This window comes from Neofelis nebulosa, chromosome 5, assembly GCF_028018385.1.
Source record: "Neofelis nebulosa isolate mNeoNeb1 chromosome 5, mNeoNeb1.pri, whole genome shotgun sequence".
In the NCBI taxonomy this organism is placed as follows: domain Eukaryota; kingdom Metazoa; phylum Chordata; class Mammalia; order Carnivora; family Felidae; genus Neofelis; species Neofelis nebulosa.
This window is the reverse complement of record NC_080786.1, coordinates 10,683,431-10,697,821: the sequence shown is the minus strand read 5'-3', so window position 1 is coordinate 10,697,821 and position 14,391 is coordinate 10,683,431. Positions and strand designations below refer to the sequence as shown.

At 45.9% G+C, this 14,391-nt stretch overlaps 1 protein-coding gene across 2 annotated transcripts in view; it reads left to right on the top strand.

Annotated features, from left to right (window-relative positions):
* Positions 1 to 13,361, top strand: part of CMTM7 (CKLF like MARVEL transmembrane domain containing 7) — a 50,480-nt gene extending 37,119 nt beyond the window's left edge. Inside the window, exons 3-5 of one of the 2 annotated variants that reach the window (XM_058729634.1) lie at positions 6,938 to 7,036; positions 9,938 to 10,019; positions 12,728 to 13,361. In XM_058729634.1, the coding sequence (XP_058585617.1) occupies positions 6,938 to 7,036; positions 9,938 to 10,019; positions 12,728 to 12,741 (195 nt within the window). In that variant the 3' untranslated portion in view covers positions 12,742 to 13,361. The remainder of the gene's footprint in view (positions 1 to 6,937; positions 7,037 to 9,937; positions 10,020 to 12,727) is intronic. The other variant, XM_058729635.1, reaches the window with a different exon arrangement.
* The last annotated feature ends 1,030 nt before the right edge of the window (positions 13,362 to 14,391 follow it).

The window sequence follows — 14,391 nt, the reverse complement described above, 5'->3', positions numbered from 1 at the left end:
AGTCAGGGTATTAGCTGAGGCACTGAGACCCAACAGAATCCGTCCCATCTGCGCCCCCCGGCGTCCGCCTGCTCTTTCTCCGTCTCTTCCTGCTGTGGCCCTGCACGTCCCAGTGTCCGCCGGACATCTCTGCCTGTGTCCTGCTGTGCCTCCTGCCTCAGTGTTTATTTTCCTGAGTGGCAGGAAACGGGCCATGTGTGTGAGTTTGGAGGAAGAAGCTCCTAAAGGCGATGGGGATTTATACTGTTGGGAGTGCTGAATCACTCCCATCAATCATCAGCTAAAAGGACCAGCAGAGTCCGAGGAAAGATTTCAGAAGTTTCCAGGATGTTTTTCTTTCCACTCTGTTATTTAAAAAAAAAAATTTTTAGGGGCGCCTGGGTGGCGCAGTCGGTTAAGCGTCCGACTTCAGCCAGGTCACGATCTCGCGGTCCGTGAGTTCGAGCCCCGCGTCAGGCTCTGGGCCGATGGCTCGGAGCCTGGAGCCTGTTTCCGATTCTGTGTCTCCCTCTCTCTCTGCCCCTCCCCCGTTCATGCTCTGTCTCTCTCTGTCCCAAAAATAAATAAAAAATGTTGAAAAAAAAAATTTTTTAAAAAAAAAATTTTTTTAATGTTTATTTATCTTTTGAGAGACAGACAGAGCGTGAGCAGGGGAGGGGCAGAGAGAGAGGGAGACACAGAATCCGAAGCAGGCTCCAGGCTCTGAGCTGTCAGCGCAGAGCCCGACGTGGGGCTTGAACTCATGAACCGAGAGATCATGACCTGAGCCGAAGTCGGACACTTAACTGAGCTACCCAGGCGCCCCTCTATTATTTTTTTATAAGCTTGGTTGACATATACTTCACATGCCGGACCATTGCCTATTTAAAGTGTACCATTCTCCAGATTTTGCTATCTTCCCAGAGTTGTGCAACCATCGCCATAGTCAATTTTAGAACATTTTCCTCGCTTCAAAAAGAAACCCCGTATGCTTTAGCTGTCACCTCCTACCTTTCATCCCCTCCAACCTTAAGCAACCACTAATCTACTTTCTGTCTCTATGAATCTTCCTCTTCTTGACATTTCCTGTAAATGGAAGCATATGTGTGGTCTTCTGTCACGGGTTTCTTTCACCGAGAGTGTTTTCATGGTTTTTCTATGTTGTAGCAGGGGTCAGTACTTCCATTTTTGTTAATAGTCAAGGAATATTCCATTAAAAGGATATACCACATTCTGTTTATTCTGATGGACATTTGGGTTGTTTCCACCTTTTGGCTATCATGAATAATGCTGCTGTGAACATTCACGTACAAGCTTTTTGCGTGGACGTGTTTTCATTTCGCTAGGGAATATACCAGAGAGTGGAATTGCTGGTTCCCGTGGTAACTGTGTTTAATTGTTTGAGGAGCTGCCAGACTTTTTTTCAAAGTGACCGCACCATTTTATATTCCCATCAGCAGTGTAGGAAGGGTCCGATTTCCCCACATCCTTATCAGTACTCGTCATCTCATCATTTTCTTACTTTCTGATTTTAGTCACTCTAACGAGTATGAAGTGGTATCTCATGGTTTTGATTTGTGTTTCTCTGATGACTGTTGATGTCAATCATCGTTTCGTGAGCTTTTTGGCCATTCATGTATCTTCTTTAGAGAAATGTCTATTCAGATCCTTTGCCCATTTTTGACTGGGTTGTCATTTTATTACCGAATTCTCAGTCTTTTGTATATTTTAATTAGAAGTTCCTTATCAGATAAATGATTGGCAGATATTTTCTCCCATTCTATTGGTTATTTTTCACTTTCTTAAGTTTTTTTTTAATGTTTATCCATTTATTTCTTGAGAGAGAGAGAGAGAGAGAGAGCACATGAGCCTGGAGGGACAGAGAGAGAGGGAGAGAGAGAGAAATGCCAAGCAGGCTCCGCACAGAGGGGCTTGAACCCACGAACTGTGAGATCATGACCTGAGCTGAAACCAAGAGTTAGATGATCAACTGCCTGAGCCACCCAGGCACCCCTAGTGTTCACTTTCTTGATAGTGTTCATTAAAGCACAGGTTTTTAGTTTGATGAAATCTAATGTAACTACTTTTCTTCTGTTAATGATGTTTTTGGTATAAAATCTAAAAAGCCGTTGCCAAACCCAAGATCATGAAGATTTTACTCTGTGTTTTCCTCTAAGGAGTTTCATAGTTTCAGCTCTTACATTTAGGTATTTTGTCCATTTTGAATTAATTTTTTGTGTCTGGTGTGAGGTAAGGATTCAACTTCATTCTTTTGAAGGAAAGAATACGTTGAAATGTAAATATCCAGTTGTCCCAGCACCATCTGTTGGGAAGACTGTTCTTTCCTCATTGCATTGTCTTGGCATCCTGGCTGAAAATGAGTTGACCATAAACACATGGATTTATATTTGGACTCTCAGTTGCATTGATCTTACCACACGGTCTTGATTGCTGTAGATTTGTAGCCAGTTTTGAAATTAGGAATTCTGAATCTTCTATTTGTTCTTTTTCAGGATTGTTTTGGAGTTTTGCAATTCCATATGAATTTTAGATCAACTTTTTAGTTCCTACAAAATGTCAGCTGGGATTCTAATACAAACTGCACTGAATCTAGAGATCAGTTTGGAGAGTATTGCCGTCTTAACATTAAGTTTTGTGACCTAGGAACATGGGAGGTTTTCCCATTTATTTAGATCTTCTTTAATTTCTTTCATCAATGTTTTATAGTTTTCAGTGTGTAAGTTTTGGTGCATTTGGCATGGGGGAACTTAAATCTGTTTCTAAGTACCTTATTTTTTTGATGATATTTCAAATGTAATCATTTTCTTAATTTCATTTTTGGATTGTTCATTCCAAGTGGATAGAAATACAAGTGATTTCTGTATATTGATCTTGTATCCTTAACCTTGGTGAACTCATTTTAGATCTAATAGACTGTTAGTGGATTCTTCAGGATTTTGTAGATATAAGATTATGCCATCTATGAGTAGAGATAGTTTTATATTCCTTTCCAATCATTTTCTTATCTTATTGTTCTTATTCAACTAAGAAATCAGTTGAATATTGAAGTGGCAAGACCACACATCGCTATCTTGTTCCTGAGCTTAGGAGGAAAGCATTCCATCTTTCATCATTAAATATAATGTTAGCCGTGGATTTTTACAGATGCGATTTATCAGATTGAAAAAGTTAATTTCCAGTCCTACTTTGTTGAATGTTTTTTTTTATCATGAAAGGGTGTTAGATTTTGTCAAATGCTTTTTCTTAGTCTGTTGAGGCAATCATGGGTTTTCCCCCTTAATATTCTTCTAATATAGTGTATTACATTGACTTTCATATGTGGAACTAAAGTTTGCATCCCTGGGATACATTTTGTTTGGTCATGATATGTAATTCAGTTTATATGTAGCTGGGTTTGGTTTGCTAGCATTTTATTGAGAATTTTTATATTTGTATTTGTAAGAGATATCAGTGTGTAGTTTTCTTGTGATACCTTTGTCTGGTTTTGCTATCACTATAATACTGGTCTCATAGAATAATTTGGGAAGTGTTACCACCTCTTCTGTATTTTAAAAGAGTTTGTGAAGAATTGGTATTCTTATTTAAATGTTTGGTAGAATTCTGCAATGAAAGCATCTGAGCCTGGGTTTTTCTTATGGGTGATTTATTATTCTTATTAATACAAACTCTACTTGTTTTAGATTTTTCAGATTGTTTATTTCTGCTTGAGTCATTTGCAGTGGTATGTTCTTATAGGAACATGTCTGTTTCATCTAAGTTTTCTAAGTTACTGACATACAATTGTTCAAGTATTCCTTTAAAATCAATTTTACTTCTGTAAGGTCTGTAGTGATGTCCCCTCTTTCATTTCTGATTCTGGTCATTTGAATCTGGTCATCTTTTCTCTCCCTTTTTTTTTTTTCTTGATCAGTTTTGCTAAAGGTTTGGCTGTTTTTTTCATCTTTGCAAAGAACCAGTTTTGGTTTCACTAATTTTCCCTATTGTTCTTCTGTTCTCTAGATCATTAATTTCTGCTCCCATCTTTTTTTCCTTCTGTCTCCTTGCTTTAGATTTAGTTTGATCTTCTTTTTCCAATGTCTTAAGGTAAAGATTAGGTTATTAATTTGAAGCCTTTCTTGTTTTTTAGTATAGGTCTGTACAGCTATAAATTTCTTTCTGAGCACTGCTTTAGCTGCATCCCATAATTTTAGTCTATTATGTCTTCATTTTCATTCATCTGCAGGTATCTTCTAATTTTCCTTGTGGTTTTGTCTCTAATTGGCCCATTAGTTAGGAATGTGTTATTTTGTACATATCTGTGGGTTTCCCAAATTTCTTCCTGCTATTGCTTTCTAATTTCATTCTGTTGTAGCTGAAGAACATACTTCATGTTATTTCAATATTTCACATTTATTGAGTTTTATTTTATGGTTTAACATGTAGTGTATCCTAGAGAATATTTTATTTGCATTTGAGAGGAATGTATATTCTGTCGTTGGGTAGAGTGTTTTATAGATGTTAGGTTAGGTTTAGTTGCCTTATAGTATTGAGTCTTCTATTTCCTTGTTGATCTTCTCCCTAATTGTTCTATACGTTATTGAAAGTAGGGTATTGAAGCTTCCAACTATTATTTTTGAATTATCTATTTCTCCCTTCATCTCTTTGAGTTTTTGCTTCATGTGTTGCTTTGTTATTAGGTGAATTCGTCTTTATAATTGTCTGTCTTCCTGACGGATTGACGTTTTCATCATTATAAAATGTCCCTCTTTATCTTTGGTAACATTTTTTGTTTTAAAATCTATTTTGTCTGACACCAGTATAAACCCTCCAGTTTTCTTTTGGTTGCTGTTTGAATGGAAGCTTCTACTTTCAATCTGTTTGTATCTTTGAATATAAGGTTTTCTCCAGTAGACTAGTTGAATCTTTTTTTTTTTTTTTAAATCCAGCCTGACAACCTCTGCTTCTTGTTTGGACTGTTTTAATTATTCACATTTAATGTTATTACCCGCTATGTTATTTTGAGAGACCTTTCCTTTGTGTTCCTAAGTTATAAGGCTCCTTTCAAAGTTATGACACCTTTCTGCTTCTTTTGAGAAAAAGCTCCTCTGATAACGATACTGATAATGAACAAGCAGAGGAGGGAATAAAAGCTGGGGACAAGAATAGGGGTGGGCTGAGAAGGGAATGAGAATGTTGGAGGGGTTAGCTCAGCCCCACATTTTCGATGGGGCACTATCGGGGCATCTTCCATTTAGGACTCTCTCAAGTCAGTTTTCCGTACCCCATGTCATAGTCCTTTCACGTCATAGTCCTCTTTCTTTGTGGGTGAGAATCTTGGAGGGAGGGAACTTCACTTACTAATCTGCTCTTCATTCAAAATCTCTGTGATCTACTTTCTGATAATTCCTTTCTAGTCCGTAAAGGGGAAATTTGGGTGTTTGATTTTGCCCAGCTTTCTTTTTTTTTTTTTTTTTTTTTTTTTTTTTTTTTTTTTTTTTAACATTTTTAATTTATTTTGGGACAGAGAGAGACAGAGCATGAACGGGGGAGGGGCAGAGAGAGAGGGAGACACAGAATCGGAAACAGGCTCCAGGCTCCGAGCCATCAGCCCAGAGCCTGACGCGGGGCTCGAACTCACGGACCGTGAGATCGTGACCTGGTTGAAGTCGGACGCTTAACCGACTGCGCCACCCAGGCGCCCCTGATTTTGCCCAGCTTTCAGAGGAGCTGCTGCTTAAAAGTGGAACGCTTTCCCAGAATTTAATAGGTGACTACCCTGATGGGCAGAACTTCACGAAGGACTAATTTCTAAGTTCTCACCGATGACAATTAAAAATGAATACACTCTGGGGGCGCCTGGGTGGCGCAGTCGGTTAAGCGTCCGACTTCAGCCAGGTCACGATCTCGCGGTCCGTGAGTTCGAGCCCCGCGTCAGGCTCTGGGCTGATGGCTCGGAGCCTGGAGCCTGTTTCCGATTCTGTGTCTCCCTCTCTCTCTGCCCCTCCCCCGTTCATGCTCTGTCTCTCTCTGTCCCAAAAATAAATAAAAAACGTTGAAAAAAAAAATTAAAAAAAAAAAAAAAAAGAATTAAAAAAAAAAAAAAAAAAAAATGAATACACTCTGGATCCAGCGGGAGTACTCTCCCAGCCCTCAGCCCCAGTTCCCCTCTGATCTGGTGTAATGGGGAGAAAGAAGGAGGAGGTGGATGGAAGTCATGCTGCTGAATGCAGGAGGTTCAGCCTCATTCAGGGTCTGTGGAGATGCCATTTTAAGCATGGGGTTGAATGGGGTGGAGGCAGACGGAAGCAGCGGTGGAGTCTGCCCTGCCAACCAACTCCTCAGCAGAGTGTGATGAAATGAGGACCAAACCAGGAGGCTCGGGTGCCAGAAAGCTGGCTCCCCCACCCCCACAAGCACATCACAGAAGGGCCCTGACCTCACTCTAAGCTCCGACTCCAAGTCTGAGGGGCCGAGCATCTCAAGTCCACACCTACAACTGTTCACAGGGCGGGTGGGCACCCCAGGCCGCCACCAAAGCCAGCACGTTGTTAGATGAGAACTTTCTCGGAAGCAGAAGCGTTAGACACACATCTCTTTGAGGGGCTTTGCCTCTCAGAGCTGGAGCTGCCTTTAAACTCTCCAGCCTGGGAGCCATGAGGACCTGTTTGCTCTAGCTCTCGCCAGACGTCAGGATATTGTCTACAGATTGCTCTCAGGAGTTCAGCCGTCCTTAGTGGCTATCGTTCCTCACGCAACAAGTGTCCTTTCTCTCTGTTGCCTCTCTGGCTGCCTGCCGGCTCCTTTTCTGTCTTGTAGGGCCTCATCCTGGCCAGCCTTCCGTGTCTGCTGCCTGTGAGCTAACTGCTGTGGTCAGAGTTCCTCTCTTCTGTGCCCAGTTGCCTCTGAGAACCAGGAGTGGACCTCCCGACCCACTGCTTTGCTTTGTTTTTGTCCCCAGGAACTTCTGCACTATTTAATCGGTACCCTGCTCCTCCTAATCGCCTCCATTGTGGCAGCCTCCAAGAGTTACAGCCAGAGCGGACTGGTAGCTGGAGCGGTGAGGACGGTCTCGGGGGACACTTCACGAACAAGTTCACCTCTAGTCCATTTTCTTCCTGATGGGCAGCGAAGGGATTGTTTCCTGGGGACTTTCTTTCCTAGAAAAGTACCCATCAGTACCCGCCTCGATCCAGCCAGCAGCAGTCTCCAAAGAGCCTTAAACTTGGGCCCACAGCAGAGGGTCTCAGCAGGTGGACCGTCAGGGCTTCTGGCACACACAGATGGCCCGTGGCCCAGCCCTCTCTCTCCCGAAGCCACTGCCTAAACCAGGGGGCCATTCGGCTTTAATGCACATGCCCATTTGAGTCATGTGCTTGTGGCTACCTCAGTGTTGTGCGGGCAAAGATTCCAAGGCCACGTTAGGGTCCACGGGAAGAGGATATGATCAGTTAGTGATACCTGTCACGAGTCCTGGCTTTGCTGGTCCTGATTTATAACAATATTCAGGCCAGGAAGTAACACTTTTAGACCTTTCAAAGGTGAGAATTGATCGATCTGATAGCCTGAATAGAACCATGGAAATGTATAAAAATAAGAGTGCTGTGGGGCTGTGTTTACCACCCACACACACACATATTTTCATATGTGTGTATACTATACATATATATGTATTATTTAAAAACATTTTTTTAATGTTTATTTTTGAGAGAGAGAGAGAGAGAGAGAGAGAGAGACAGAGCACGAGCAGGGGAGGGTCAGAGAGAGAGAGAGACACAGAATCTGAAGCAGGCTCCAGGCTCCGAGCTGTCAGGACAGAGACGGACACAGGGCTCCAACTCACAAACCACGCGATTATGATCTGAGCTGAAGGTAGACACTTAACTGAGCCACCCAGGCGCCCCTGCATTTATTATTACTTAACGATGCATAGATTCCTGCAATCTGGTTTCTGATTTAGCTCACTGGTTACAGTTTGGTGGCCTGTGGGCCAGTACGGATTTGCCTCATTTTGAGTTTTAAGAAAAGCTGCACGGGACAGTCACTCTTTCACGTACCTGGTAACAAAATTCTCCAGACTTTGGGTTGGGAGTGGTTTAGTGCCTGGAGTTCCACTGAGGGGTGGGGTCTGTCCTCCAAAGGTGGGGAGGGGGGCAGCCAAGCCTCTCAACACTCATGGGCCTTCGGTGCCTCACGCAGCCACCCCTCCCCACCCCTGCAATCCCCAAGGACGGGAGTGAATGCTACCTACAGGTTACCACCTGCTTGATTACAGGCCGGCTGGTGCCCACTGTGTCAGAGCCACACGGGAGGCTCCCACTGGGTTTTAGGATTCAGGTTGCACATAACCGTGTCTGTTAGCCTTAGAATTCCAATAAGCCCCATTTATCATACACCGTCTTTGTGCCTAGGACAAAGCCTGGGCCATGAGGGAGCCAGAAGAAATAAAAAGACACGGACCTTGCTTATGAGAAAATGGTAATCTAGTTCAGGAGTCAAGGCCAAGGCGCATGAAACAATTAGCAAACAAGGCATTGTTGTCCAGAATAGCATTATGTAGCGATATAATAAACTGTTCAATTATGCAGTGCAGACAGTTGGGGACCGGGATAGTATATAATGTGCTAATTGTGCAGGACAGACAATGAGGGGCTAGGACAGGCTCCAATAGGCTAATTATGTGGTGCAGACAATCGGTACAAAGGGAGCCAAGGAAAGGGACCTGGGGGAGGGGAGCGGGTGTGGGCCTGTGGGGGCAGCCGCTTATGTAAACCAGAGGCCGGGCCTGAAAAGAAAACCAAACCCTGGAAATCCTGCCCGTGGCCTGGCTGCTCCTGGGCTCCTCCTATTGTGTGTCAGCCGTGGCTCTGGCCGCGCCACAAACCTGAGGCCATGTGCAAGTCTGGGAACATTTGGGCAAAAATACAGAGCAGGGTTCTGTTGATTCCTAGGGCTCGGATCCCATGTCTGGCCCTCGCTATCTCTGTGGCCCTGAGCAAACTAGTTGACTTGCTGTCCTTGCTTGTCTTTAGCTGCCAAATGAGGGGGAGGGGAGGGTACCCGCATCACCCAGCCAGAAACGTGGTAGGAGTTTAAAGGATCAGCACACCTAATGGGCTTAGACCACGGGCGGGCACATAGCAAGTGGTCAATAAATTATCCTTGCTGCAGCTGCTGGTGTTGTTGGCAAGTAAGGAAATGGCTACAGGCTTCAAAGTTTCATACGAAGACAGCAGAGTCTCTTCGACCATCAGGAGCCTCACACGAGACCCTTTTCCTCTCTGGGCACCCTGTTCTTTCTTCATCGTTAAATGAGGTTGGACTGGGCTAGGTCAGCTTTCCTAGATAAGCTAGGTCAGCCGCTTGAGCACAGAGTGGAGCCTCAGAATAGAAAGGTGCACTGCCCTATTTATTTTAGGCTAATACTATTTAAATGTTTGCAGACATGAAACTGCCTGTCAGGGCTGCAGCTTCGGGCTCTTACCTGGCTATAAAGTGACACAGAACAGAAAGCCATTAATGAATGAAATGCAATGCTGCCACATCAGTAAGATCCATTTGAACATTAGAAATTTAAAAACCTAAATTAAAATACACAACTACACCTTTTTCTCTTTCATTAGCCCCGGGTAATTACAGTCCAGTGTCTGGGCCCCAGCTTAGTGGTAAACACAAACCCAAACGTGGGCCCTGAAGTTGCCTAGAGCGAGGAGAGCCAGGAGGTGAAAGCCAGAGCCTGGCTGCCAGGCCTGCGCTAGGGCCCCTGCTGGGGGAGCCGTGGACACAAGGCCTCGTTCCTGCACGTGAGCAGGGACCAGGTGGTCAGCTCCCGTGATTCCCCGGGGCTCCCTCCTGGCCACAGCTGGTCCAGAAACAGGCGCAGGGATGAGAAACAAAGGGCGGCTAGCCTGAGTGATTGGCCCTCGGCTTGGGAACTTCCTTTGCTCTCTCTCCTCTGTAGATCTTCGGTTTTGTGGCCACCTTCCTCTGCCTGGCGAGCATATGGCTGTCCTACAAGATCTCGTGTGTGACCCAGTCAACAGGTGAGTTCTGGTTGCCCGAACACGGATGATCTCTGAAAGTAGAGTTCCCTCTGCTGGGGAACGGGAGGACGGCCTGGTCTGGAGTTCAGCAACAGGGAAGGGCCGCCCACCGTGAGGCGTTGGGGGGGCCAAGGTGGAAAGGTGTCACCCAAGGTTCTCTGCTCCACACTGTCAATGCAGCGCCCAACATGGGGCTCGATCTCACAAACTACAGGATCATGACCTGAGCCGACATCAAGAGTCAGACGCTTAACCAACTGGGCCACCCAGGGGCCTGGTGAATGAAGCATTTTCTTAAATAAGTTCCCTAATGACGAAAATAAAGTGTAGAGAATTTTGAAAATGCAAATAAGAAAAACAAAATATTTTTAATGAAAACCGTCCATCATCACACTACCCAGAAATAGCACCTACTGGGTGTCTGTCCTTCCAGTATTTCTTCTCTCTGGTTGGATGGATGGATGGATGGATGGACAGATACAAAGATGTATAGATACATATGTTGCTTTTGTTAAACGATCAAACTGATCAAACTTCAGGTATTATTTGTAACCTGTTCTCATTCTCGTACTTAACCATCTATCAGACATTTTCCCCACTTGTTTGGGGATTCTTTTCCATCACATTTTTTAAAAAGATTTTATGTATGTACGTATTTAGATTTTATTTTTAAGTAATCTCTGTGCCCAACTTGGGGCTCGAACTTACAACCCCAAGATCGGGAGTGACATGCTCTAAGGACTGAGCCAGCCAGGTGCCCCTCTTCTCCCATCGCTTTTTGTTAAGTGTTTATTTTTGAGAGAGAGCACGAGCCGGGGAGGGGCAGAGAGAGAGAGACAGAGGATCTGAAGCGGGCTCTGTGCTGACAGCAGAGAGCCGAATGCGGGGCTCGAACTCAACAACTCTGAGATCATGACCTGCTCGGAAGTCGAACATTTAACCGGCTGAGCCACCCATGTGTCCCTCCCATCACTTTTATTTATTTATTTATTTTTAGCGTTTATTCATTTTTGAGACAGAGAGAGAGACAGAGCATGAACGGGGAAGGGTCAGAGAGAGGGAGATACAGAATCTGAAACAGGCTCCAGGCTCTGAGCGGTCAGCCCAGAGCCCGACGCGGGGCTCGAACTCACGGACCGTGAGCTCGTGACCTGAGCCGAAGTCAGCCGCTTCACCGACTGAGCCACCCAGGCGCCCCTCTCTCCCATCACTTTTAATGGCTCTGTGCTGTTGCATTGACTCCAGGGCATGTCTGTGTCATAGTTTACTTGTCTCCTGTCTGGGGTCACTGTGGTTTTTTGTTTTGTTTTAATTCTTTGCTACTAAACAGTGTTGTAAAGGACACACTTGCAAATATAGCCACATACTCATCCCTAATATCTTCTACCTCTAGAATGCATTCCTGGAGGTAACACTGCTGAGAGCTTGACCCAGGTATTTTGATTAATCCGCCTTTTTCTTTAGCCCAGCCCTTCCTGTCTTCGTTCTTTTTCTTTCTCTTAAAAAAATAACTAAAGGCATATCAGAGTGTGTACAGTACGTGGTCTGAGTTGTCCCGAAGAAACGTTTCCACCAGCTTCCGTTTCCCTCTAGAAGTCACTGACAAAAAGAGAACAGGAAGCCGAGGGAGAGGAGGCAGTCACAAGAGACCACAGGCTGTAGGATTCTGTTTACATGAAACGGGCGGAAGAGACACATCCAAAGAGGCAGGAAGTAGATCAGAGGTTGCCAGGAGCTGGGGAGGTGACTGCAGACGGGTGTGGGCCTTCTCTTGGAAGGGATGAAATATTCCAGAAGTATGGCAGTCAGTGTTCGCACAGTCCTGTGAGTACACGGAAACTGTGGACATGAAGCCTACACTTGAGGTGGGTGAGTTGTACGGTAGGTAGATTTTGTCTCGCTGAAGCTGTTTAAGGGAGAAATCAATGAGGGGCGCCTGGGTGGCTCAGTTGGTTAAGTGCCTGACTCTTGGCTTCGGCTCAGGTCATGATCTTGTGGTCGTGGGATCGAGCCCCATGTTGGGCTCTGCGCTGGGTGTGGAGCCTGCTTCGTCTCTCTCCTCTCTCTGCCCCTCTCGCTCTCTAAATAAATAGATACATAAATAAGTAAAATAAATTAAAAAAAAAAACAATGAAGAAAAGTAGAGAATGTAACAGTTATGGGTAACATCTGAAGGTGAAAATTATGACTTAAAATTATGAAGGAAGAGCCCAAAGAAACCGCAAACACAATGAGAGTCCCTGTGACGATAGGCCTGGGAGGGGAAGAGGAAGGATAGAAACCCCCCGTCCCCCCGCCCGTACTAATTTTTTTCTTTTCTGTTAGAAATGTATTTAGAGGGGCGCCTGGGTGGCTCAGTCGGTGAAGCGGCCGACTTCGGCTCAGGTCACGATCTCGCGGTCCGTGAGTTCCAGCCCCGCGTCGGGCTCTGGGCTGACAGCTCGGAGCCTGGAGCCTGCTTCGGATTCTGTGTCTCCCTCTCTCTCTGACCCTCCCCCGTTCATGCTCTGTCTCAAAAATAAATAAACATTAAGAAAAAAAAAAAAAAAAGAAATGTATTTAGAAGGAAAAAACGAATTCCAGTGGTAGTTGTTGCTGGGCGGAGGAAGGAAGCGCTCTGAGCAGAGCTGGGGGGCAGCCTCCTGATGTGTGGCTTCTGGGTGGGCCTGCCCTGCCCGCCGTCCTAACCTTGCCGCTTCCTTCCCAAGATGCCGCTGTCTGAGGACACCCTGCGCCCCGGCCCGAGGCAGGCCCTGAGATGGGAGCGTCGGGGGGCCGGCGCCCAGGGCGGGCTTCTGAACCTCTGCTCCTGTGCCAAAGCCCTGCCCACACTGCTGGGCACAAGAGGGGCCCTCGGCGTCCTCCTGGGCTCCTGAGCCGCTCTCAGCCTTTCTGGCCTTCCTTGGAGAATAGTCCTCGCCGCCTGGGAACGAAAGCAGCCTCCAGGGAAATCTGGTCTCTTCCTCCTGCTCTTAGAACCAACTGTCTCAGGGACTGATGACCCCACTTACCTACCACAGCGGAGGGTTTCTGAATACTCCTGCCTAAATCTGCCTCTACTGCACATTCCTCAGGGGGATGAAGCTGCCTTAAGTCCTCTTATAGAAACAAAGCTCTCTCTGGGGCACCAGGGTGGCTCAGTCGGTTAAGTTTCCCACTTCGGCCCAGGTCATGATCTCACGGTTCAAAAGTTCGAGCCCCGCGTCGGGCTCTGCGCTGACAGCTCGGAGCCTGGAGCCTGCTTCGGATTCTGAGTCTCCCTCTCTCTCTGCCCTCCCCGCTCACGCTCTGTTTCTTTCTCAAAGATAAATAAATATATTAAAAAATTAACATAAAAACAAAGCCATCTCCTAATTTATCCAGCTTGGGAAGAAGCCCCTCTTGAGACCAGACCCTCTTTCTTAAGTGAGGCGGGCCTGCAGAAGCACTGTGTGGTCAGCCCGCGTTGCAGGCCTCAGTCTTAATTACCACTGTGAGTGTGGAGGGGGGCGTGTGTGCATGTGTTTTGTAATAAAAATATTGACTTGGCCAATTTCTTATTGGACGAGAAAGCTGTAAACCAGGAGTCACGTGACAGGGCCCACAAAGCTCATGGGAAAGCACTTGATGCACCCCCGGGCTCCCCTCCCCCTCCCCCCCCCCCACCTCCCCAGAGATGAGAACACTAAAGGATGCAGAAGACCCTGGCCCCTCAAGATTTGCATATTTTCAGAGTAAATGGATGTTAAGGGTGGAAGCCAGTACTGTTCACACAAGACCTAATAAAGCACTCCTCACGAGCAGCACAAGTGGCCTTAGAAAAAGAGGGAAATTCTGGTACCTACTACAGCATCGATGAACCCCGAAGACATTGTGCCGAGTGAAATAAGCCAGAAGGACAAATGCTGTATGATTCCATTTCCAGGAGATTCCTAGAGCAGTTAAAATTCAGAGTAGAAGGATGGTTGCCGGAGCGGGGGGCTGGCGTGGGGGGATGGGGAGTTCGTGTCTAATGGGCACAGCTTGCAAGCGGGAAGATGGAAATGTTCTGGAGTCGGACGTGGTGGTGGCTGCACAGCATAAACGTAATGCCGATGAGCTGCACCAAAAAGCTGTGAAAGTGGTTAGAAAGTGGTTACGCAGAGTTAAAAAAACTTTTTTTTAATGTTGACTTATTTTTGAGAGAGCGACAGAGCGCGGGCAGGGGAGGGGCAGAAAGAAAGGGAGACACAGAATCGGAAGCAGGCTCCAGGCTCCGAGCTGTCGGCACAGAGCCGGACGCGGGGCTCGAGCCCACGAACCGTGAGATCACGACCTGAGCGGACGATCATGACGCTTAGCCAACTGAGCCACCCAGGTACCCCGTTATGGACTGACTTTATAATAAGTAAAT